At 42.7% G+C, this 25,733-nt stretch overlaps 1 protein-coding gene across 1 annotated transcript in view; it reads right to left on the minus strand.

Annotated features, from left to right (window-relative positions):
• The window catches only part of NEO1 (neogenin 1), a gene marked incomplete at its 5' end in the record, with an annotated part of 156,458 nt that overhangs the window by 16,141 nt on the left and 114,584 nt on the right, over positions 1–25,733 (minus strand). Inside the window, 10 exons of the mRNA XM_080351601.1 lie at positions 2,562–2,785; positions 3,882–3,977; positions 4,657–4,851; positions 7,448–7,558; positions 9,157–9,301; positions 10,154–10,203; positions 13,213–13,351; positions 14,136–14,284; positions 14,788–14,942; positions 19,302–19,521. Coding sequence (XP_080207727.1) covers positions 2,562–2,785; positions 3,882–3,977; positions 4,657–4,851; positions 7,448–7,558; positions 9,157–9,301; positions 10,154–10,203; positions 13,213–13,351; positions 14,136–14,284; positions 14,788–14,942; positions 19,302–19,521 — 1,484 coding nt within the window. The remainder of the gene's footprint in view (positions 1–2,561; positions 2,786–3,881; positions 3,978–4,656; positions 4,852–7,447; positions 7,559–9,156; positions 9,302–10,153; positions 10,204–13,212; positions 13,352–14,135; positions 14,285–14,787; positions 14,943–19,301; positions 19,522–25,733) is intronic.

Raw genomic sequence — 25,733 nt, forward strand, 5'->3', positions numbered from 1 at the left:
ATCACTGTCTGCTTGGGGGGGTTCATTTACAGCATTTCATTAACTCCTCTGGCTGGGGAAAACAATGAAGGCCAGCTAACAACAACAGGCCTTCTCCAAATATCTGCCTTTCACGCTCCTGTTATAATTTTCTGTAAATATTTAACATACTTTAAAAAATCAACTGAAAGTACAGGTGCTGAGAGACCTGAAGATAAGGAAGGTTTAGTAACAGGCCCATATTTTTCAGCAAAAACTGGTTGTCTAGGATCACGCACTGAAACTACACATGGTTTATAGTGCGATTTGTAACAGCCGTCTGGGTAGAATTCTTAACCTTTGGGTTAAAATATCCGGTAGTTGTTATACATGAATTAAACATAAAGTATTTGAGACCTATGGGAAAAAAACCCCAACCAAACAACAAATATACATACGTTCCTTACCGTGACCTACAGTAATGCAAACACAGAATTAAGGAGTTGGTTGCTTCAGTATTTGGCAGGGCTGTATAACAACCACATACAACTGCTGCCTTCAGAAAACAGCTGTTGGCAGCCAATTCTTCTTCAAGGCAAGCAGGGGTCTATAAATGCATGTTCCACGCACACTCGATGAATAACACTGGCCAAATTCTGCACCCCTTTATTTCCCTAATATCAATAGCAGGTGTTTTGTTCCAGCAGGTGACATTCGGGAAGCCGTCAGCCAAGCCAGATTTCGATTTGTACAGAGTATTTTGCTTGTTCACAGGTGTCTTTTGCCAGGTAGACATGGCAGGGAATCCTCATTTGTATTTTTCATCTATGCCTTGGAAACTTGGTATTTCGTTTTCCTGCGCATCATACTGAATGTAAATGACACATGAAAGGCTAAACCGGAGCGTGTGACTTCTCCGCTTCACTTTTTAACACCACTTACTGTTTTTTGAGATCACAACATGTCCCCTGATACTAAACCCCGCTCACCCGCTAGAAATAAACTTCATAAATATTACCCTGTCAAATTTGTTTTCCTTTTATACTCTCCTAAAAGATCCAGGTTAAGATTGAAGAGTTTAGGTTGCGATAAATCACAGGGAGCGAGCAGGACGACTCTGCTCCGCCAACAACGGCTCTTTGTTCTTGTCCAACAGGATTCATGATTAAACCAAGACAGAGGAGCGGGCTGTGAGTTCTCCAGACATCACGGCTTAAAAATCATTAGAGCAAATGTTCTCAAACTTAAGTCCTTTTGGGCAAATGCTTTTTATGATGAGTAATTTTGAACTATATTCCACCATTACGTATTATTTTTGGTCCACAATAAAACTCCTTGACCACTGGCACCAACAGCAACGGGAGTATTTCATTTACCACCATTTTTTGGAAAGCATTTAACTAATGAAACTGCAGTATGATATAAATCACTCCCGAGACGGCCTCTGCACATGACTCAGGAATGTGGGTTCATAAATAACTCGCCTTTAGAGGAAGAACACGGCTTTTCATTTCAATTAAAAAGAAAAAATCTGGTTTGTAATAAGATTGCTCGGCAAGAGCATAAAGGGAGCTCCAATTTAACAACCATTTCCTTTGAGCCTCATTTCAAATGTGAAATTTGCAGTCAGCATTTTTGGGGCCTCCAGATAACTCTGAAAACTGAATAAAATCCAACCATCTGACTATAAGAATCCAAACCAATAAACCGAGCCCTGAATCTCCACATCAAAACAGGAGATGGAAATCAAGGCAGGCAGGGATATCACAAAGTTATCGTCAGCTATTGTGCACCCACTCGCTCCCAAAGGAAAGTTCGTTATCAACTTTGCATGACCAGAAAAGGTTGTAAAACAAAAGTTGAAACCGGCAGGGTAAATATTTTCCCTGCGTGACTCACCCCACAAATTCAGAGGCCTTTGCTCGCTGGAGCGAAGCCATTAGTAACACAAACCTTGTTAATTAGTAACGCAAACCTTATTAATGCGTTCTGGCTCCTCGGAAGGCAGGCCCGTGCGTATCTGCCAGACATGGCCAACACGTCAGGGTCGAGCAGAAGGGCCATCGCCGTGTCTGTGGTTCCACAGCAGAAGGTACCCTGTTTCCCCAAAAATAAGACCTACCCTGGAAATAAGCCCTAGCATGTTTTTTCAGGATGCATTACTCCAAAAATAAGCCCTAGTTACAAATTAATAAAAAATGTCAATTTAAATAGTGTCCAGGCAACTATACATGTAAAAAAGTAAGCATCTTTTGGAGCAAAAATTAATATATGACCGTGTCTTATTTTTGGGGAAAGAGGGTAATTCTGAAGTGTTGGCCGTCCTTCCCAGAGCTGCTCACACAACTCCCCATCTCAATCTCCTTCACACACATACGCAAAACCAACCACTAAACTAAACCAAGAAACGGCTTTGAAGGGATAACTTAACTGAGCGGGACTGATGTGAGCTCAGCCCGGGCAACTCAAATAAACATGGGCACACTCTATACCCTTTTCTAGATGCTTGTCTTTACTCTCAGCTTCCACTTAAGCCCGACTTAAATGTTAAATTTCGCACTGAAAAAAACGCAGCTGCGTTAGCGGTGTCGAAACTCCGGTACCTTGTACTTGGTATTAGCGGGAATATTGGTTTTCCAGCGCACGGTGTAGTAGCGAGCGTCCGTGATCTTCTGGTTCTTGGGCAGGGAGTTGTCTGCCCAAGTGATGCGGATGGTGTCGTGGCTCAGGATGGAAGCCTGAACTCCCACCGGCGGCATCATGGGCGACGGATCTGGCACTGGAGTGTATGGAGCATTAATAACAAACAAATCAACCTCGGAAGTGTCTACGGAATCGATGGGCAAAAAGTTGTGTATCGTAATTAAAAGAGCGAGAAGGTGGCATTTTAATGTGAACAAAAAAGAAAACAAAAAAGGGGGAATGCAGGGTAGTACAATGAAATGAGAGGTGAGAAATGGAGAAAAAGAGAGAAAAGCCAGAGTTAATAGGTGACATAAGACTGGCTAATAAAATTATTCTTGCATCGTGTTCCCTTCTTAAGACAGTAAGACAACATATATATGCTAATATATACATATATATATACCAAATTGTATTTGTGTTCAGCACATTCAACCAACCCCAAGCATCCAGTAATTTTAACTTTGACTTTATTTCCCTCAGTGTCCCCGATTCCTCTTCCAGAAAACAGGGAGGGGGAAAAAGAGCTGGACTTGTCTAGATGGGTCAATAACACTTCAGCAAAGTTACAGGGAACTCCCATCATCTTTGAAAGAGCGTTCATGGCCATCAAGTTCCAAGTACCATACAAATTGCCAAGAACTGAAGAAAATGCAATTCCAATGTCCTCTCTAAAAGCTGTAAGAATTCCTGCTCTTTAGGAGATGGAACCAAACAGCAGTGTTAACATCTACACAAAATAGCTAACAGTCAGGGAGCACGGTGAGCCATAGCACTGCAATAGCCCACTCGTGAGCAAATGTCTCTGCTTAAAATCTTCCATTAATGTATTACAAGATGAAAAAAAAAGTCAAGAACTTGTTTAGCGTAAGTGACTGCAGATTGAGACTTAGAAAAAGAAAACACAGACATTGTATTCAAAATCTCAGAGTAAAAGACCAAAAACCCCCTATGCTTGTCTGTTAAAACCAACCAATAGGGGCAATGCCTTTAGAACTGCACCCACACAATCTGTGCTACCGTAACGGTAACTTTTTGAGAGAGAACCTCCATACACAGCTGAAAGGTAAGTGGTGTAATTTAAAAAACGAAACCAGTTTCTGGTGGTTAATAAAGGGATGAAACACGTGACCCTGAAGCAGTGAGGCCAATCGGTTACAATAAAGAACAACCCAACAGTTCAGTGTCATCACATCCCAACTCCGGGCTGTGCGGGAGGGAAAAGCTGCCGCGGGTGTTACCTGAGTGGGGTCTGGTCACCGCGCTCTCGTACAGAGGGATTCCTTCCCCCACGTTGTTAAACGCCTTCAGAGTTATCACGTAGTGGGAGCTGGGGTCTGAAAGGGAAAAATTCAATAGATTTTTAGCACAAACCGTTCGTGAAGCCTATTTTCTGCTTCTCCGTTTTCTCTTTGTTCGGTATTTTATTTTTAAGTGAAATACATGAACTAACTAGCCTAACATTAGTGTTTGATAGTTTTCATAGAGCGGAAGCGCACGCTGACAGCAAATCTATCTTAAGTACAGTAAAAAAACAGCAGTGAGGAGAAACCTTTTAAAATCAACATTTTAAGTTGCTCTGCCATAGCATTATCAAGCCTCCAACTTTATGAAACTTCTCAACAGTTTGCAATAGTAGCATTTATTTTGCTTTCAGGATGTTTTACCCACCATAGAGAATTCTATGATTCTATATTTTTCTTTTCAAGTAGATGCCGCTGTACCTGGGTGATATTTTAGTTGTTTTTGTGGGAAGTTCTGGAGAATAAGGGAATGCTGCTCGGCAGGGGAGTTTTTGTCATAAGGGAAAGCATCAAATCAAAATGCACTCTGCTGCAAACCTGGTGAATTTCGGATTCTGGCTTTGGATTGTTGTTTTTAATTTAAATGTTTATTCCTCTGCCTCATTCTCTACCAGTAGAAAACTGAGTTTATCTGAAATGTGTAATATCTGAATAAGGAAAGAAGACTCTCTGAAAAACACGCCTGGGATTTTACTAAGTTCTAGCAGCTCACCCAGGTTCTCGATGGTGTAGTATCTCTGCTTGTAATCCACCTTGATGGTCTGTGCGTGTGGGCTGCCGATGCCGTAGCCGATGGCGTAGCCCCTCACCACGATGTTCTGGTTCTCCGGCGGGGTCCAGCTCACCACGATGCTGGTGACGAGCGGCCGGACGTGCAGGGAGCTCGGCACTTCCGGAACACGAGTCTCTGCTCAGGAAAAATGAGGCTTTTACAGCATTTGTCTTAAATAAAGGTGATGATGTGAAGAGCTGCGAGGGCAAACGCAGCATTGCGGCTTTGAAATGAGTGCGCTGCAAAGCTTTAGTGTACGAGAGAGAGCAAAAAACTCTAATACAGAGAAGAAATTAACACATTTTCACACACTAATAGATTTTAATAGATCCTCATTAGAAGAGAGGACAGTCGTACTGAAGAAAAGTATCAGAGCTGCTTCAAGGCAGAGTTGTTTGATGTTTGTGCATTTCTCTCTAATTCTTCAAAACATGTGTTGAATTTATCACGTCCCGCTCTCCACAAAGCGATCTACTTTTAGTTCCAACATACAACTTACTTGTGGGCATTAAAAGATTGAACACACACTGATGATGAAGGAGAGGCTCCTGAGCTCGCTGTAGGATTAAAAAGAGCATTCCAAAGCTCTACACATGGTCAGTAAAACTCAGGGGGTTTTGCTGCAAAGGTTGGTTGTGATTTGTCCTACGCTTGTCGCTGTTTAAATCCTGGAGTCTCTTGCAGATAATTCCCCAAATATACGAGGAGATGACACATCCACAGCACAAGATTGAGGAATACTCAGAGGCCACACCTCGCGCTCAAATCCTCCCCGACAAGCAGCACAAATCTACTGATGACCCAGGGACGGAACGTGGATCCTTCACCACAGCAGGATTTCCAAAATACGTCACTGAAATCCCCTCTCATTTTTACCGAAAGGATTTTTCTCCAACGTTGATTACAACTTAAGAGTGATCTAAAAGCAAACCCTACCTACAAATGTCCACACCTTTGTTTTACCTTCTCAAAAATGAAATAAGTACATTCTCAGGTCGCTGGGGCCTGCCGGGTGGTGACAGAGCGTAAATAATTCTGTGCTGAGTTTCTCACTCCAAAACAAGATTCTGCTTCCTGCGGGGATTTCACTTTAATGAAACAAGCTGCAGTTCGGTCAAAACATTCAATAAAGCACCACAAAAGGATTATTTGCATCATAATAGGCCATCGGCCTGCAAGCCCAGGGAGGTTATGGTCTCCAGGTGAGGCAGCTGATCAATTAAAATTCACAACTATTAAATACAGAAAAGCGACAGAATCGTGATATAAGAGATGGCATTTTTAACTGCACAGAAGTTCATGCAGCGGAGAGAACCTTGGTACGAACCTATGAACACTACGGCCACTAAACTGCAACACTCTGGCTCCCCTTTACATTGACAATGCTACGAAAACCAGCCATGGAATAAAAAGGAATTATGCCTTACGTGTCTATTGAATCTGAGAAATAAAGATTAACTGTAAATACATTTGCACAGTATTAAAATTATGCACATGGGCTTACTAAGGAAAGTAAAGCAAAACGTGTCTTTCCTTCCAGTATGCACACACGCAAATATCTCATGCGTGTATATAGAATGGTATGAATACCATGTTACATTGTCTTAACGGTGAATTTTTATTGCTTTATTAATAGTAAGGCATTTGCATAAAGAAATTTAGATTTCCTATAGGACTGCAAATTTAAATACCTACAAACCTGAACTCTACTAGTAACACTGGGGTGCGCACTGTTCCTGATAGAGCGAGTGAAGCAAAAAGAGGACAAAATATTAAGTTGAGCATCATGTTTGCCTAAGACACCGACTGAAGCTCTTTCATTAAAAACGGCACTTTCCTTCCATTCTCATCGCTCTATGGCGGATTAAGGGACACACTCACACTTCTTCTCCTTTTAAATCTGCAAGAATCAGGTCTCCCCTTGCAAATAATCCTAGTGTGATGAATACAAAACATCTGGATCACCTATCACAGGTCACAATTATTCACAGGACATTTTCTGCTTTGCTTGTTAACCTCTGCATTGGGAAAACAAGATGTTACCAAGGCTCTGGATACCACGTCTGAATCTGCGGCTTCGGTGGAAAACACTTAATTTCTGATGGAAGATACGGTCTGTACTAGTCTACCAGTACCGACAATAGAATCAATCTCCCTCTTCTCCTGTGGCAAATTACCAGTTACTGTGGGTTCAATGTTCCCTTTAGAAAAAAGGTCCAAGAAATTTAAACAAACAAACAAAAAAAGGCAGGAAAAATATTTTAAGGCCACATGGGAGCAATGAAACACAATGGTAAGATTGCAAAGGTCTGTGGGTGACAAATAATTCTGCTGCTTCTCTCCTACTGTGGCATCTCGCTCACATTTGACGAAGATAAAAATCGAGCCATTGTTATTATATGTCTTATGTTATTATTTAAATATTGTATCACTGACATTGTCCTTCATAACTGGATGTTCCTTAGCGGAGAAAAACATAATGCCAGCACATACTGCTAGGAAGTGTAGAGGCGGGGTTGAATTTCAAGCCATTTAATTGTGTTAGTAAGAATTTTAGGTGAAAATAAAAATTAATCTCACTTAATAGAAAATAAAGCACATTGTATCATTAGAATGCAGCAAAACAATGGAACGAAATCAGGTTTAACGAAGGCAATCAAACATTCCTGTGCCCTGTCTACGAGTTGTGATGGTTTTGATACCATAACGATGGTCACATTTATGATCTTACCGTCCAGGTCACTCTCAAAGGTTTCTGCCGACACCCAGTCGGTGGCAGGTCCGGTGCCGTTGACGGTCAGCGCAGCGACTCGGAAGCTGTACTCTGTGCCTCGCTCAAGGCCTGCGACAAACAGCACCACACACCAAAGCGGGAATGTCAGCTGGGTTACGGGGTGTGAGAGCTTATAATCGACAGTCAAAGCAGTATGAAAATGCACTCAAAATTTGATATGCGGAATTTCTTAAACGGGCACTGCTGCTGGCTACAATTACTGTGGCTACAGGCACACATCAGCTACTGGGAGAAAACAAACTCACTGAGTCACAGCTGGAGTTTCTGAGAACAAATCAAACATCTTCACAGAATCCCAGAGTGTCAGGGGTTGGAAGGGCCCTGGAAAGCTCATCCAGTGCAATCCCCCCATGGAGCAGGAACACCCAGATGAGGTTACACAGGAAGGTGTCCAGGCGGGTTGGAATGTCTGCACAGAAGGAGACTCCACAACCTCCTGGGCAGCCTGGGCCAGGCTCTGACACCCTCACCCCAAACAAGTTGCTTCTCAGGTTTCAGTGGAACCTCCTGTGTTCCAGTTTGCACCCATTGCCCCTTGTCCTGTCCCTGCTTGTCACCAGCAGAGCCTGGCTCCATCCTCCTGACACTGCCCCTTTCCATACTGATCCCCAGGAATGAGTCCCCCCTCAGTGTCCTCTTGTCCAGCTCCAGAGCCCCAGCTCCCTCAGCCTTTCCTCACACGGGAGATGCTCCACTCCCTTCAGCATCTTGGTGGCTGCGCTGGACTCTCTGCAGCAGTTCCCTGTCCTGCTGGAACTGAGGGGCCACAACTGGACACAAGATTCCAGGTGTGGTCTCCCCAGGGCAGAGCAGAGGGGCAGGAGAACCTCTCTGCCCTACTGACTACCCCCTTCTAACCCACCCCAGGTACCACTGGCCTTCCTTGTTAAAAAGTGCATCTTCATTTTCTAAAGCTGCACAATTTCTCCTCTTTTGACCAACTGTTCATTTACACAGGTTTAAAAAATGAATAATATGTAGTCTTGCTCCTGTTCTCATGTACTGTTTTTGCTATACAAAATTCTAGTGACGAGATATAATTTATACTGAGTAATGTACAGGGTTGGATTTTTTAAGTGTACAAAATAAAGAGGGGCTATATTATCTCCATGCCAGAAAGAAGAAGAAAGGTTGGTGTTAGTGGAACTAAATGGGATGATTTGTTTGTGCAGATGCTGGAGGTTAGAAGTTCACAGGACTCTGAGTTGGGCTTGTCGGTGAGCACTGACAAACAGAGCACACCTACATTGTATGATTCTATACATTATATCCTACATGCAAAGCGGCGACTCTGCCCAACAGCAGCCAGGCTGCAGTTCTCCTAATCCTCCTCTGGACTTCCAGCTCAATCCTGAGCTCACTGTGTGTGCCCATCTCCCTGCAACCCCTACGCACTTTATAAAGGTTTTGAAAGGTCTTGTCCAGTCCCCTTACAGCAGATCAATGACAAAATCAGGGCTAGAAAACAGGTCGTGAGAGTTCGGTTACCACTAGCCAGCCCACGCTACACGTCGTAACCTACAATCACTGATTTTAAGTGTTTTCATTTTTTCTCCCAAGGCAAGAACCCACGTCTCTGAGCCTCAGCCCCATAAAAGCATCTAAGCCCCGTTTTTGCTAACAAATGTGTGCAAATCCCAGCTCACCTTCGATGAGCTGGAAGAGCTGGGTGCCCCCGATGCTCTCGGTGACGTCGCTCTTGCGGGACACCTTTCGGTAGCGGATCTTGTAGCCGGTGATGTGCCCGCTGTGCGTCCCCGCGGGGGGTGGCTGCCAGTGCAGCATGATGCTCTGCGGAGGGAGAGCGTGTTACCAACTGCTCCAGGGCTGCTACTTCATGGAATGCGAGACAAACCCGTGCATTTTCATAGAGGAAAACATAGGCTGTCTGTACAAAGCACAATTGCTGTGCCTGAGCAGCAGCCCAGGTCATACCTGTGCCTACAGAAGGGCACATCAAAGCTCTTCAATCCTATAAGACCTTCAGATTCCCATGTCACAAATGGCCCCTTGGGTTTCCCTTTCATTTTCTTCAGGTTACCTTAAGATACAGTTTATTTGAGGACCTATCTATACAAACTGGTGTTGCCTCTACAAGGTACAAATGACCTGAACTGTAGCTTATGTGCAGGAAGTTATTCCTTTTTAATCATACTGGCAGCAGAAAAAGGTATTTGGAAAAGAGTTTAGAAAAGGCTTTTTCAAAAATCTCCCATCATAATCACTAAAGTCATAATGACTAAGTATATAATTTTCTCCTTTAACGTGCCCAGGACACTATAAATACAGGTGTGTATGCACACACACCATAAACAGTAATTAATCACCAGGAACACATTCAAGCTCTGGTGCTTCAGGCTGCTGAGCCTGATTAAACCCCTTTCATAATTGAAACCCCTTTCACAGAGCCTCCATGCTCTGGTACATCGTCACTGTCTTCACTGCGTTGTGACACATGATCCACAACGGCGCTGGAGCTTCCAATGCTCCAAACCCCGTGGCAGACACCGTCCTGGCGGGACACTCATGCACAAAGAGCTGAAAAGCAGCATGGTGGAAAAGAAACCCAAAGCAGCCCTGGATTGTGGTTGTTCTGAGATCCACCAACCTCTTCTGTTCCTGCTACCAAGGAGGAATTCTTACCTTGGAATTCCGCACCTCCAGCGTCAGGTTCTGCGGCGGAGCGCTGGGGACTAGAAATATTAAAGGAATTACAACTCCAGAATTCCCATACACTGTACAAAACACTGTACTTCCACACAAAACCACTCTCTACTCCCATTCACTATGAAAGCACAAACCATTCTGGTGGGAGACACTCTGGAAAGTAAGTGCAAGATGCTACCAGAGGTACTTCATGCCATACAGTATGAGCTGAAGAGGTTTACGGATTTTCAACACAAAGAACAAACTCACTTTTAATTCAGCTCTTTACTTATCACAGGTATCTGAATTAAACACACCCTCTATTTAAACATATTTCCCATGAACTCTTAAGAAAAAAAGATCACATTCAATTCTTTTCAAAATCAAATCTTTACTTTACACGTTGGATTCTGGGAACCCAGATGTAAAACCTGAGCCGTGGGTTTGATTAGCGTCTCTTTCCGTGACACAAAAACCTCACAGTCAACACATCCCTGTGTTACTGAAGAGCATCGCAAACACAGTTTCTGCCTTTCACCCTCCACTCTTTGCTGGGTCTTTACTACTTTTGTGCTGTTTGTTGTGTGTGTACCTTCAGAACAACCTAAAAATAACTCACAGGTTTCACGGGGAATGATTTATAATTAATGCATATATTGCAAGCTTGGAAAGGGCAAAACAATCAGAAGAAATCCCTATGAGCATCGCATAAACCTTGGTTCAAGCTTTAACACCTGAGGAGCTAATCCTAAACAAACCACTGTAACATGCTCAGATTAGGAGCGAGCACCTCCATAAAAATGCAGCAGCTTGTTAAATAGAAGCTAAAAGAAGCTTAGAACGAAAACCCTGTAGGGAACATGGAACTGGGTTACAGGCCCCACAACAGCAAAACACGAGAAGAAAATGTGCATCTCTCATCCAGAAAGATCTGAGAGACTGAAGGGGAGAAGAGCGTGTTTAAAGGTTTTAAACCGGTTAGAAGAAAGATGACAGAAAGCTGTAGACAATAAAATTCCCTGGGTTAAATGACAAAAGTTGGGCCAAAATGAATTTAATGAAAGCTTGAAAATGACATTACAACTAATCATAAATTCTTCTTAAAACAAATCAGGAGCTGGAAGCTCTTCAGAGAAATTGTAGAGAAATGAGGCCATACAACCAACCTCTTTGCCTTTATACTGAGTGGAAGTGATAACAGAGGTTTCCATGACACCCTTCACAAGGAACTTACAGGACCTCTCAAACTGAAATGCCAATAGAAAGGCTGATGGAAGCGCCAGACACAACGAACAGGGTTAGATGTTACTCAGCCAGGGTTTCTCCAGCAACTTGGGAACAGAACCAGCTGCATGACTCAGAGCGGGCTGGACCCTCCCACAGGTTATTTCTGTGCAAGGAGATGGGAAATTCAATGCCAGTATTGAAAAATGTTCTGTTTGAAGTCCAGAAGTCAGTCGGAAGCCGGTATTAGGCAAATAGACTATAATAAAGCATGAAACCCGTAGATATGTGGAGGAACAATACGTATTTTTCACTTTTTAAAGGCAAATCCTGCGTTGTAAACTGCCGGAGAGCTCTGAAGAAATGAAGTGATAAGGGGAAGCCCTCGCCTGAGAAAAGAAGTGGTTAAGAGAGAGGAAAGAGAAGATGGAAAGGAAGGTGGTGGGAGGTGAACAAGGTGACAAATGTCAGTACAGATGAGATCTGCAGAGCTGCAGAAACACCTTGGGATATTTTGCGCCTGGATATTCAAGTGACAGAGAAATTCACGGGAGATAAAGTTACACGCATGGGAAAAATGATCCTGTCTCTATATGCAAAATGATGGCTCTGAGCTCACAAGTTCCACCCCAAAAATGTTGCCTCTGTGCCCAGAATGAGCCAAAAAAGTTGGTCAGATGCTACTAATCACACACTTGCATCTTGGATGCAATTTTGGTCCCCTCTACCTGCATGCAGGAGAAAAGAAACCAAGAACAAAGTTCAGAAAAGGGCACTGGAGGTTGAAACAGGAACGGCCAAGTATTTCTGTGACTTCCGAGTCTGGAAAAGGGATGAAAGAGGAAGAATACAGCAAAGTGCAACAAAAATCTACCAAATGAGGAGTAGGGCAGAGGGCTGGTGCACACTCAGTGTCCACTGAGTATTCACAGTACAGCGGTGGGGAAGAAATGACACCAACCTACGGCAGGTTCTGAGCAGACACCACCAGGTGATTTTTCACAGAAAATTGATGTGCAGAACCTTTGTCCACTTGATGTCGTGGATGAGAAAAGCTGACATGGGTTAAAGATGATGCTGACAGGGTTTCGTGGGTGAGAAACTGCATTAGCAAATACAGAGAAGCCACGACACAGTCAAGTGCCAGAGGAACAAACTTCTGAACACAGAATCTGGGACAATGCTCCTCTGTGCTGCTTGTGGACGCTGCTGGAGAGAGGATTCCAGGCTCTGGTCTGACTGTTCTTATATATAAACTAACTTCCCAAGAAAAAATAAACATTAACATTAATTCTGATCATTCTACAGTTGTTCATACATCTACATTTGCTCACATCGCCTCTTTATTTGCCTTATAGTTACCACATCGTGATTTCATTGTTATATGCAATTGATTTAATAGTATGTGTGCTGGAGTCCAGAGATGACCATATGACCACAATTAAAATAAAAACACTCCAAGTCTGCTCATACGTAAAAATATTATAGAATCTAAAAAATAATTTCTAGTTGTTGCCTTCAATATAATTGTGTTTCTGTCCACTCTTAATGGTTTGTAGACTCAATAACCCATGAAATAAACGACTGATGGCGAAATGAAGGACACCGTTGTTTCCTAATCAGAATCAGGTACAGTAATTTTCCTTCCCCTCATCTGGAAAGCCCCGGGGGAACTTTCAGCACACGTGGCCATACACAACAGCGACATTATTAATAAAACAGGGCACACAAAACCCATAGAAGTCTTTTTTCTGGTTAAAAATTCGCTTAAAGGAAATTACTGCATAATTCTTGCAAAAAAAACCCCAACAAATTGGACTAAAGCAGCTTACCATCCGACAGCGTTCGTACAACAACATCTTGAGTTGAGACTCCGGGTCCATGCTTATTGTAAGCGACCACTCGGAAACTATATTCCGTGAACTTCTTTAACCCGTTGATGGTGTAGGAGAGTCCGCTCACATCAACATCCTGCGCACAAACAAACGCACGTGCAAGTCAAGGTCAGACTTAAGTGAGCTTAAAATAGTGGGAGGCAGAAGTAGGAAAGGTAATTTTATCTGAGGAATACAACATTCCTGTTTAAAAACTGCTGTCAACAAGTATTGTAAATGCTAACAGAAATATTCTTCCCTTAGCTTTTTTTAAAGCTGGAGTCATATTCATATGCCATCGGATAGGATTAACGGCTGGGATTTATCCTTTCAAAGTCATGATTATTCTTAAGCACCAACCTATACTTGCACGGACCATATTGCATCCTTCCAGTAGGACCATAAGAACATCTAATCGATTACACACTTACCACTATCAAAATATCAATCAAAGAACTCAAGAAGCAAGAGCAGTTCAGATTGAGGATGATGCTGAAATCAGTAATTCGCCTGCTTTACTAAACTAAAACTGGCCAGTGTATAAAACCTGTGCAAGCACTGTGATGCTACCCAAACCAGAGCCGTTAAAGGATGATACAGCCATTATTTGAGTGATCCAATGAACACACCCAAATGTTTCTTGATGCTGACAAATAACTAAATAAGCCACCACATAAAGTATTGCTTTAATTCCAAGACCTATACATTTCATGATGGATTTTTGATTTTCAGTATTTCTGTATTTCAGGCTAAACGACTCAGTCTATCAGAAAAAATGAGCACTTCACAAGGTGTTTCTGGAAATAGAAGGTAAACACATAATGAAAGAAAACTGGCTGCCCCTGGCGTCGCTTCTCACGCAGGAAGAGGAGGTTCCGTACCTGTTCCGTGTCCTGTCCCTTCTCCATGTAGTAGAGCTTGTAGTTCTGGATCTCCCCGTTCCCGGACAGCGGCGTCTCCCAGCTGACAGTGACCGAGGTGGGGGATCCCGCGTACGCGCGGATGTTGGGGGCCGGACCGGGGAGCTGAACTGAAATGGAAGCATGACACGCTGCTAGAACATCATTGTTTTAGTAACAACTTCACTATTAGCCAACTCCACTTAAAAGATGGTTGTTTTTCCACACATCACCATTTGGCTGGATTCATTAGTGGGGGTGTAAAGGCAGGACCAAGCTTCCAAAGGAGATCCTGCTCAGATTCATTTTGTCCTGAATGATCTTAACAAATCACACATTCTGCATTTTCTTCAAGTTTCCTTTTTCCTTTTTAACCTCTTCCAGTTAATACTTTAGAATTATTCCTTTTAAAACAAATGCAGAGAATTTAACAAGGAACATCATCTCAGTTCTTCTTAAGGGAATAACTCACAGAAGCATATCAATACGGTAACGTGGAAAATAAATCTGACACTACGGCTTGCAAGAGCAACTTGGAAGATTATCACCTTGTTCTGGGAAAGGTCACAAATGGGGAAAACAACAATAAAAACTCAATGTTAAAGTCAGGAAACGGAAGCGATGGTGGGCTCACCCTCGGGCTGCGTTGCCACCTTGAGCGGCGCGGAGCTCTCGCCGGGGCCGTGCCTGTTCTGGGCCACAACGCGGAACACGTAAACCGTCTCTGGCATCAGGTTCTGGATGGTCACTTGTGTCTCTCCAGGACGACTTGTATTTTCAACGCGTTCCCTTTCGGAAACAGAAGGTTTGGGCACAGAAATATGGCTTAGTAAGAGCGGTTTATAAAGTGGTAGATACTACTAAGATGTATCCTGTTTTAACGTATTTAACGGTGTGGTTATTTATACGGCGCTGACTACGCCATGTAACAGTGACATGCCAAAATTGCTGGTGACAAACAGTTTCTAAATTTGTAACTTCTCTTTGAAAAACAGCCACGCACCGAAGTAAAAAAATAAATTACGCTCGACATCACAAAATTCTAAGTAGTTTCTTTGTTATTCTCCTAACAGCGTGCGATAATTCATCCTGACAGCTTATCCTACTGCTCTGAAGCCCGAAAAGAAATATTTAAGCAACGTACACAGAGTCTGGCGAGATCTAAGGCATTTCTGTTCATCCCGTGGGGCTGCTTTTTGCCTATTCCTCAAAGCAACCATTTTCATGGATTCTTTTTGCCCCAGACTTTACTGAGTTCCTCCCTAATATTTCGACGTTTTAAAAAGGCCCTGGGGGCTCTGCCTGGCGCACCCCCGGGCACCGCAGGGACTGCAGGGGTGCGGACCTCCCATCGCACCCTACGCGGGGCAGGAAACCCCAGCGGCTCTTGTCTTGAGAGGAAGACTGAAGGATTAATCATCAAGTAACGACAGGTTTGGTTTCCAAGACGTTGCTCTTGGCACGTGAGCTCTCAGAGCTACGTTGGGGTAACGCCATCTACACAGCGGCCTTGCTGGAAAACGAGCTGCTCGCCCTGAAAATACAAAGGCAAAGGGTCTTACAAATGAAATCTGGAACTTCCCCACTGAGGAAATCAACTGCTTTGGATACAATTCTTTGCCTTTTGTCTGCTCAGCTCCACAGCAGAGGGCAGACGTTTCCCATCCTGACCATCAGCGGCTATTAAACCATTTCTAATACAGAAGCCCAGGCAAAATGAGCCCGGTCTCCCCTTTTGTACCATCTAGCCATTACGCTGTGGTTTGTATCATGGAAATATGATGTCAAAATCCCCATTTTAATTGATTTCTTTTAAAATCAACTAGTATTGCTGATCTTGCATAACTGCACAGAATGAAACTGCAGGGCAGGGAAAACGAGAAATATTTTCCCTCACTGACTTTTCCAGTTATTTCTAGCGCAAAATGTTTGCTGGAAAACCCAGTTTCAAATGGGTAGTTTCCTCTGAGACGTGTCTGAGATACAACGATGGCGTTTGAAAAGCCAGGATAAGTGCCAGCTGATTCAGAGCTGTGGAATAACATCGTCTCCCATTGACATGTAAAATATATTGCAGTCTCTGCTTCAAGTGTAAATGCACTCTCTGATTTGATCTAGGAAAAAAATCACCAATTCAAGGTTATTATTTAAAACGACAAGAAAAATAAAATTATTTTAATGGAAGGATAGCATTTATCAAAAAATAAATAGATGCGTCAAAGTACTGCAATTTTCTGTAATAACTGGGAACTGCGCCTTCCCTCTGTTAAAAATATGGAGAGATTCATCTCATTAAGTGCTACATGAATCTCTCATTTATGCCCTTGCTTAGGGAGCCTTGAGCAACTTCTGCGAGCTCTGATGTGTTCAGGTAGCTACAACAGGTTAAAAACAGCTGGTCCACATGAGTAACTGCATTGCCCTACATCACAGAACATCACGACCATTCGCACTCATTCCACTTTAATCCCCAATTAAAGAGCTTTCTTAACTAAACTTGAGGTTTAAAACAGCTATGGAGGACCTCAGGGAAGAAGTTCAAACCCAGAAATGTTGAACTGGCAATGCAGAGTTTTAAGTTACACTTAGAACAAAAAACAAGCTGGAGGGAAGGATTAAAAAGCGAATATTGGTGTGCCGGCCCTGTCAGCTGTAGAGCTGGGCGCTGATTACACACAATTAAACTCCATTTTCTGCAATTTAAACACCCTACGCTGAACCGTGAGCTGAACACCTCTCACGTGGGATTTACCAGCATTGTGTTATTCTCTTTCATTTTTGTCGAAATCCTGAAAGTCTGGAGATTTTCCGCCTGCGCGCTTGTCTGGAGCGGCACCGAGCTCAACCTCCCTTTGCCCCTCGCAACACGCTGGGATTTTCACCCCTTTTTCAGGGGAACTTCAATCTGGAATTACCTGATGCAAGGGTGGAATTGCCATGTCATGGGACAACCTATGTTTGTATCTGATGGGATTACCCAAGGTGTGACGACGAATCCATCAGACAGCCGCTTCATTGGGATGGAATTCCCTCAATAAAAGCCTCTCTCTGACGTTATCAGAACCATTTAACCATTCCAGAAGCGGTAAAAAACCACTACAGCTTCAGCAACATTTCCATTTTTCCTGTAATTCCTTGTTTCCTGCTGCTTTCTGTAACATTCAGTTTAGGGGCCAATGTTTTTCTGCAAGATGCTGAATTTAAAAGGTGAAATATCACTTAGAGGTGTCAGAATATCTCGCTAAGCCGGTCCATGTTACACCTATTTTTTCATTTTTCACAAGCCCAATTTAAATGGTCAATAAATCAAATAGCGAGTTTGATCACTGCTGAAATACAAGCCAGGAAGAGACAACAGAGGTTACTAAAGGAACCAGTAACATGTGCAATGAAAATGGCACATGTAGGCAAAAATATAACAGTACGAAGAGAAGGAACATACGCATTTAAAGCCACAGTGAAGATCCGTGATCGTGTATAATTCAAGGACTGCAAAGCGATCATTTAAGCAGTTTTATAACGCTGAGAAAAAAAGGAGGGTTGCACACCTGAGCTCGACTTGGAGCTTTTCTCATTTCTGTCTGTTTGGTTGTCTGTCACACACTCATCTACTCTTTTATTCAATAATTAACCAACATTTCCACAAGGCCCAACCAACTGGGCAAAAAGTACCACATAACATCAATGGTAATGAGAACTACTTTTTTTCTTTTCCTTTTTTAAAAATGGCATCATTCTCCCTCTCTAAACCCAGGTTCAGCGGCAGGATTTCACAGTATTCTCATATAAATCCATGAAATGTGTGATTCCGACCACCTTTATGAAAGCATAATAAAACCCATTAAAAACACGATGGAGTGGTGAAGTTGAGGAAATGGTGAATATGTGCTAATAAAAGGCTTTCGGAGCCCACTCTGAACCCTGATCCAGAAGGACACTCAAGCAAACAAAGACTTCACTGAGGTCAATGGAACCACCTGCTCACCCATCAGCACCAGCTTAAGTGCTTTGCTGGGTAATCCTTCCGCACACTGCGGTGCAAGAACTGCAAACAGCACTTTCTGCACATTACTCTGTAATTTCCTAATTTACTCACCACCAATTACGAGACACCTCTTACCCCGTGTTCCGCACACGCTTTTGGCCCCAAAGGAATATTTTCTAGATTTGTATAATCATGTATGTAGTGGAAGGGGATGCATTTTTTCTCCTCAAAAGCAGTACAGGGGGGGGATGAAGCCAATTTCCAGCAAATTATTTTCTAAGCACCCAGCAGGCTGGGCTGGTTACAAGCAGGGATGTGAAGGGGAGAGGCAAGGACCAAGATCCCACCTTTTTCTCCCATCTCAAAATAAAAACGGATATTACTAAAGTAAGGAAATAGAAAAACAACACTTGTGCAGCAAAGAACATTTTACTAATTGCCTCAATTAGTCATCACGAACCTGGATGAGATGTCTTTCCACTGAATTAAGACAGTGGCAATTCATCACGAGTAGTTTTAGATTCTTTTCAAATGACTTTCTGAACTGAGTCTCACGCTCTAGCAAGTAGACAGATCATTTTCTCTTGAGTAATAAATCTGATAAGCAAGCTAATTTGCCATTAATTAAGCATTGCTCAAAATAATTATTAGCTCCAACTCCTTCAAACTGACCACTACTCTAAGTCTGAGCAGCAGATGCCATCAGTAAGAAAAAGGGGTGGTTTGAACTGAACCATTGGGATAATATGTCAAAAACTCACGAATGCTTCACAACCATGAAATTTCCATTTACAGGGATTACTGGGAGAGGATCAACGTTTAACCAACACCTGCTACATGGTTCTCCTCAGAATCAGACTGTATTTAGAGGGTTTGAAAGCACAAAGCGACTTCTGTCCCTCATCAGCCCAACAGGTTATCTGGAGGATGTTTCTGTGCCCATGGTGATGGCATTTACAGATTTACAGCAGTGCTGGTGTTCCTGAAGGGGTGTTACAGCCTCTGCTTGCTTGTAGTTTCCAAGCAATTTGCTAGAAGCGGGTAGCGACTGTTTGCAGTCAAACAAACATGTTTGCGTTCAACCAAACCCCGGCGTGAGCTCGCAAAGTGAATGTGGAGCGTCCCCGCAGAGCGCAACCCGTTTTCCACGCCGAGATCTTTACCTGTTGATCCCTTCCTTGGTGTAGAAGATGGAATAGGTGAGGTTGTCTCCTTGGGGGTCCGACACGGGCGTCCGCCACGTCAGCCTGATGAAGCGAGTGGAGACCAGGGTGGCCACGACGTCCCGCGGGGCCGAGGGCAGCGGTCCCGTCGCGGCTGGTGCTAGATGGTCATTAGTGGCACTGGTCAGTGAAGTGGGAGGTAATGTTGGGATGGCAACATCTTGTCATGTGCAAACATTGGGGAATATGAAGGGCAAACATCACCACGGTTAAAGAAAAAACAAAACAAAAAGAAAAAAAAAAGGAATAAACAAAACCACGATGGGAAACAAAAGAAATGAACACACACAAAAAAGGCCATTAAACTGAAGGCCGACATGCAGGCAAAGGTAACTACTGGGAACTAATGGGAAATTTTAAAGGACACGTCACTGTGGAGCAAGCAGACCAAATCTCCATTGTAATGGAAGTGGCAAGGGACGGGAAGGGTGAAAACTGAGCACAACATTTGACCAGCAGCAAACTGCACTTTCAGTGCTTTGTAAACCAGGTGTAACACCCAACCGTTACCAATAAAAAACCCAACTGGTACTATTTATTAAAGAATACATCCAGAGCTCATTTTCTACTATATTTCGTTACCATGCAGAGTTGATTTTATAATATTCTCAATCATAAAAAATGACAGCACACAACGTTCATAACTCATCCAATCAAAGACTGCGGTCAGTTCACATTCGGAGCTGGCCGGGTTCTATTAATGCCACTGCTAAGATGTGCTGACCAACTTGGTATGGCAGTACAAATAGAAACGTTTTCCTAACTTTCACTAATGTCCCTGTTTTCTTTCCATCAAGGCTTTTCCTCCCTCTCATAACATATCACATAATTTAAGAAAGATACTAACACGCAGAAACAAGTCTTGCTTCGTATTATACGGAGACTTAACAAACTTTTTGTGCTAAGTCGTGTACGTCTTCATGTATAGCTATGTTAAAGCCAGGATATCTCTGGGATTATTGCATTGAAAGGTTGGCAAGTTAGACGCCCAAGCTGTAAGGTACAAATAGCTGCTCTAGAAATCCCATTAAAGCAATCCGTCCAGTAAATCTAACAGTAATATTCTGAGCAGCTGGACCCCAATTACCACAGAGTATTACAGGAAGCACAATTAGTAACAAAAACCTAAAGCTCAGGATACCCTGATTTTTTCTGGGTTAACTTTTTACCCAGCTTAGGCCACCCAATGACATTTTCCACCCAGGAACGTATGCAGCCAAATACCTTCATTCACTTATTAATTATGGAAACTAACTAAAATGGTTCATATTGTCCCCAGAAAGAGCTGAGGAATAGTACAGCTTCAGTATTTCTACCCAACATACCACCAAAATACATGGACCTGTGTCTCAACAGACAAGGAGGAAATCAGACACACAACATCTGAGTAAACCAGAGGGTGTGACCTGAGCAACCAAACCCTCAGGTGACACACCAAGAACGTCCATCATCAACAACTTCATCTTCAATTCTAAACAAACCTTGCCAAACAATGTATCGTATCACAGGGAGGCCTTGAAAACACAGGTCCCAGAAATACAAATACTCAATAATTTATTATCTTCTTAATTATCCTTTCCACAGTGTGACAGCCACAGATCACAATTATGAATTCTCCAGCGCCCCCCTCCCAATGAATAGACACCACTATTAATTTCACATTCATTGCAAAACCTAAACTATTTTTATGCTGCCGTAATTATTTTTTTTCCAGAAAAGCACCACGTTTTAGTTCTTTTGCTGGACTCGGACAGGGCCTTGTTGTTCCGGACCACTCACTACAGGATATTTCATGACACGGCCTCACCCCTTGTTCGACGGTACAATATACTGAGGAGCAACAGCAGCGTCTCGGAGCAGGAAAGGTTAAAACTGAAGTTACCAGCACTTAGAGTTACTGCTATACCCTTCCTCCAACCTCCAGCATCACCATTTCTCCTCTTGGTGAAGACCCAAGTGTGCTGTCAATGTTTGGACATCAGGGCTGGATGATGCCCTCCTACGTCCGTTATTTGTGAGGAAAATTTGATCAGAGATGTGATAGTCAGTGGCATCCTCAGCTGAAACGACCCTCAGGTGGTGGAATTCAAGATCCCCAGGAAAGTGGGGAGGGTATCTGGGATATTCAAGAAGTGGGAACCTTGGAGTTCAGCACCAACACATGCGTTGGGATCTTCCCAACTACCCAACTCTTTGATGAGCGCCAATGAAATCCCGGTTGCACCAGCCAGGCTTCTCCCACATTTAAATTTGAGGCCGTGGACTGGAGAGTTACTCACTGTGCCTTTACTCATCACATTGCCACCGAGGAACGAGGTACAGGGCCCTGCACAAACCTCCCGGTACCCAGAGTTTTCAGCATCTCTCCCAGAGTGCCCGTGTGATTGACTGCTGCTTCGGTTCAAATTTTACACTTCGCTTTGCACTTCAATTGAATATTTTTCCCTTGCAGAGAGCTTTAATTTCTTACCCTTCTATTAACTGATTATATTCACAATATTACTTCAATCCATGAAACAGTTTGAGGAATAATCTGCAGGGAAGCTGTTACAAAAACAAACTGGTGTTTGCCAGCTGCACCAGCCAAATCCCTTCTGAGGCAGCATCTTCTGAACCATTCTGGTGAATTCTTTGACTGATTGCTTCACACATTTATTTAAACTACTTCACATGTGAAGCGTCTCCGTTTTTTAAAAAGAAAGTGAAGACATTTCATATCCAGCACAACAGGACAGAAATTCCTTATAACCACCATTTGGGTTGTTCGTTTTAACTCTGGGAAGACTGCAGGAGATTCATTTCTGCTGTATGAACTTACAAAGAACAAAACTCCAGCGCTGAGCCTCAGACTTGCCATTCTCCTGTACAGCTGGCATAGTTATTCACACTCAATTGCAAACCACCAATCTTCTGTCTCCTTACGTTAATACTTTGGTTTCTCCTCTGTCTCTTGGTAATATTGTCGGGTGTTCTGCTTCAAATTACATGCTCTGCACACAAAAGCTGCATTTTACCTACCTTTAAAAATCATTCTGTTTAGTTAAAATGTAATACGAAGATTTTTTAAATAGTTAAATTGAAGCAAAATGCTGAAATTGCTCTAAGGAAAATGATTTTCCTGATAGTTTTTTAGAATTCATCTGCTTAATCTCATCACATCCCATACACTCCTGTTATTTGTCTTCCTCTATAATAAAGATCCATCCTTTATTTAAGTGATCTGCACACAGGGCTTGGTGAACCTGCAGGCGTCAAGACGAGGAGTCTGGGAGAGCTGCCAACATTGCCGAGATTAACAAAAACCCGGCTTTATCCTCGCGCGAGACTCAAACCCAGAGACATTTCTTCTGACAGCATTATGGGTAGATCGGTCAAACACAACAGAAAACTAGCGGCGTCTGAAAAATAAACTGTGAAGCAAACAGAAGCACAAAGGACCTGTAAATCATACAAGTACGGTAAGCAATGAATAAGCTGGAAAACTCGCCCAGTGCAAGCTGCAATTAAATAGCAGCTTGGTGGCAATTTGCTTCTGTTAATAGCTGTGGAATGTCTTTACAAGACTAGGTTATTTCCTTTCCTTTTTTCCCCCATTCTTCCTCAAAATGCCTTGAGTGCCATTACAAACCGATTTGTACACAGCCGCGCGAGCACAACGCTCCGCAGCGCACAGCTCTGCTAATGAGTAATTACACTAAAATTAGCTTGAACGCCAATAAGGGAGCAGCTTTATTACTTCAAGGTTTTAAGCATGGTGTAAGAAGTAACATGCAGAACAAATCTGTTCTTTCTAACATATAGTTCATCACTTTTAAAAAAGTAACTACGCTCTGGAATATTCTTTGCAGGCCTATTCCTACAGTTTCGCATTAACTTCAATTTTTAAAAAAATACGTACACATACATATATATATATATACACACACACAATATGCATATGCAGTGGCGTGCTGAGAATACGAAAAAAGAATGATGCTGTTGCACGCGAGACACATATACAACAGATTTATCTTTTCAAGCGTTGCTGATCTATCAGTTTTTCTGAGCGTATGTTTTTCCAAGGGATCAAGAATGAGTCCTTGCTCAATTTGGCATCGCACAAAGATCCAGTACATTGTGAGGAGCCGCGTTTGGAGGGAATTGTTTGGCCAAAGAGCTGACATTAAATGAATTAGCCCTCAAACGGCGGCTCCACTGCAGGCAGGGGCTGAGAGTGGGAGATGACATTAAAACCATCACAATACAATTGCAATTTGGGATCGATAGACGGGGAAAGTCACTTGATTCATCTGTCTGCATCTAACGAAGTTAAAGTCTAATGAAAATAAGTTTAAACCAAAGCAAAACATTTCAAGCAGTCATTTTTTTCTGCTTCGCATAATAATTTTTCTGATGTAGTAACCGGGGCAACAGAACAATGTCTAAACTACTAAATAGACAGGTAGCGTTCAGCTACTGCAACCCAGTCACCGCGGGACACCCAGCAACCCGCCAACGGGGCGACGGAGGCAGAAAATGAGAAAAGCAGCGTTTTCTTAACTTTCCGCTGGAAATGACTTTTCCTCACGGTACGTATGGTTTACACGGGATTGCGACGCGTCGCGTCGTGCATCTGTGCTACCTGTGGGAAGACAATCTGAACATGGATCCCACCGATCCAGGCAGGTGAAGATTCCTCCTCCATTAGCCCTGGCTTCTCAAACACATCTGCATCACCCATTTCTCACAGCCCTTGCCAAGCCGCTCTTTCCAAGGGTTTCATCTGAACAGACATCACTTATTGCAACTATTTTATTAATATCACAATGTTTTGCAGAGTGCACAAATACCCACAAGGAGCTGGACTCAAAGAAATAACCATCAATGACTTCTATAACTTGGATCCTTCACCAGCAAAAGCACAAACGTGAGGCTGGTAAAGTCTAAAAGGCACTAGTTAGTTTTACTCTGATATAGAAAACATTTACACATTAGTTTTATGCTAACGTGGGACCCAGCTTTTAATTGCATAGGAAAAATGACCCCTGTGTTTTTAGCAAAATTAACTGCAGTGTGACGACAAACTCGACCGTGTGTCCGTGGTGCTATTCAACCAGCAGCGCTGCAGGGTGCTGATGCGATCAAAACAACTCTGTCAAACACGCCACACCTGAAAACCGGTCATTGAAATGCTCCATTTGTTAGCTAATTATTAGAAATACTTTCCATGTCGTCCAGCCCCTCCGGTTTAAATTTCCTTTTTCCTCCTTTTTTCCTCCTGTGGCGCATTATTGGCATATTCACGGCTTCCTCCTGCCGTGGGCAATGACACTCCCGTGACCCCACGGGATACAGGACACAAAGGAAAAGCGGATTGGAATGTTATCTGTGATCTGCCTGGGCTTTGCTGCTGTATGGGAACGACCTGGGCCGGGTCCAGCTCCCAAGGCCACCTCATCTGTGTCACAACCTGCCGCGGGACGGCTGGACTCGAACATATAAAATTAAGATGCATAAACACCTTAAGAACTAGTTATTGGCCATATTTAGGCTATTCTTGGCCACGCTCTGACCTAGAACAACTGAAAACAGCAAAATACTGTTTTGCCAAAAAATCTGTTGGAAAAAACATGATGTAAGACACTCAGATCTCCAAACATCTTGAATAACATAAGAAAAAAACCACCTCAGAGGTACTAATATGTTTGACTGGGGGTATTCAGATAAAACTATGTACTTGATAACTAATATTTTTCACACAAACCACAGTGACCGGCTCAATGTAATAAGTATGAAATAATAAAACCAGAGAGTGCACGCTATACAACCATCCTTTAAAAACTGGCTTTCTCTCCTATTTTTCCCCATTTTTATTCATATCGAATTGTCGTCCTTCTTCAAATGCTTAATTCCTAAATGTATTAATATGACAGGAGAGACATCACCTTGTTATTCCGAGTAGTTCCTTACATGATACCATAATCAAAGTAAAACACGCTTACTAGCGGTAATAAGTTCTTCCAGGACAAATGGCCACAACGGTTGGTGCTTTGTCTCAATACATCAATTACAGTATTTATAACGAAATTACTTCCTTCCCTTGGAAAGAAGTAATTAAAAGGAATCTATCAGACTCCTATTCTTCTACTAAAAAGGTGCTTTCATGCAAAACTGATAAAGTAAATCAACAGATATGGGGAAAAAAAAGTGTATTAAATGAATTTATGGTGTATAAGAGAGTGAGACATGGATCTACGTCTGCCTGAGGTGACCGTGGAAAGACAACAAAATTCACTAGATCAGAGAAAATTCAACATGATGTCAACAGTTGTGCACAAAATTGCACTTTGTGGGGTAATTTAAACCGCACAACTTTGTGATTTTGCTGTATTA

The sequence above is a fragment of the Nesoenas mayeri genome, assembly GCF_963082525.1.
Source record: "Nesoenas mayeri genome assembly, chromosome: 11".
Taxonomy (NCBI): domain Eukaryota; kingdom Metazoa; phylum Chordata; class Aves; order Columbiformes; family Columbidae; genus Nesoenas; species Nesoenas mayeri.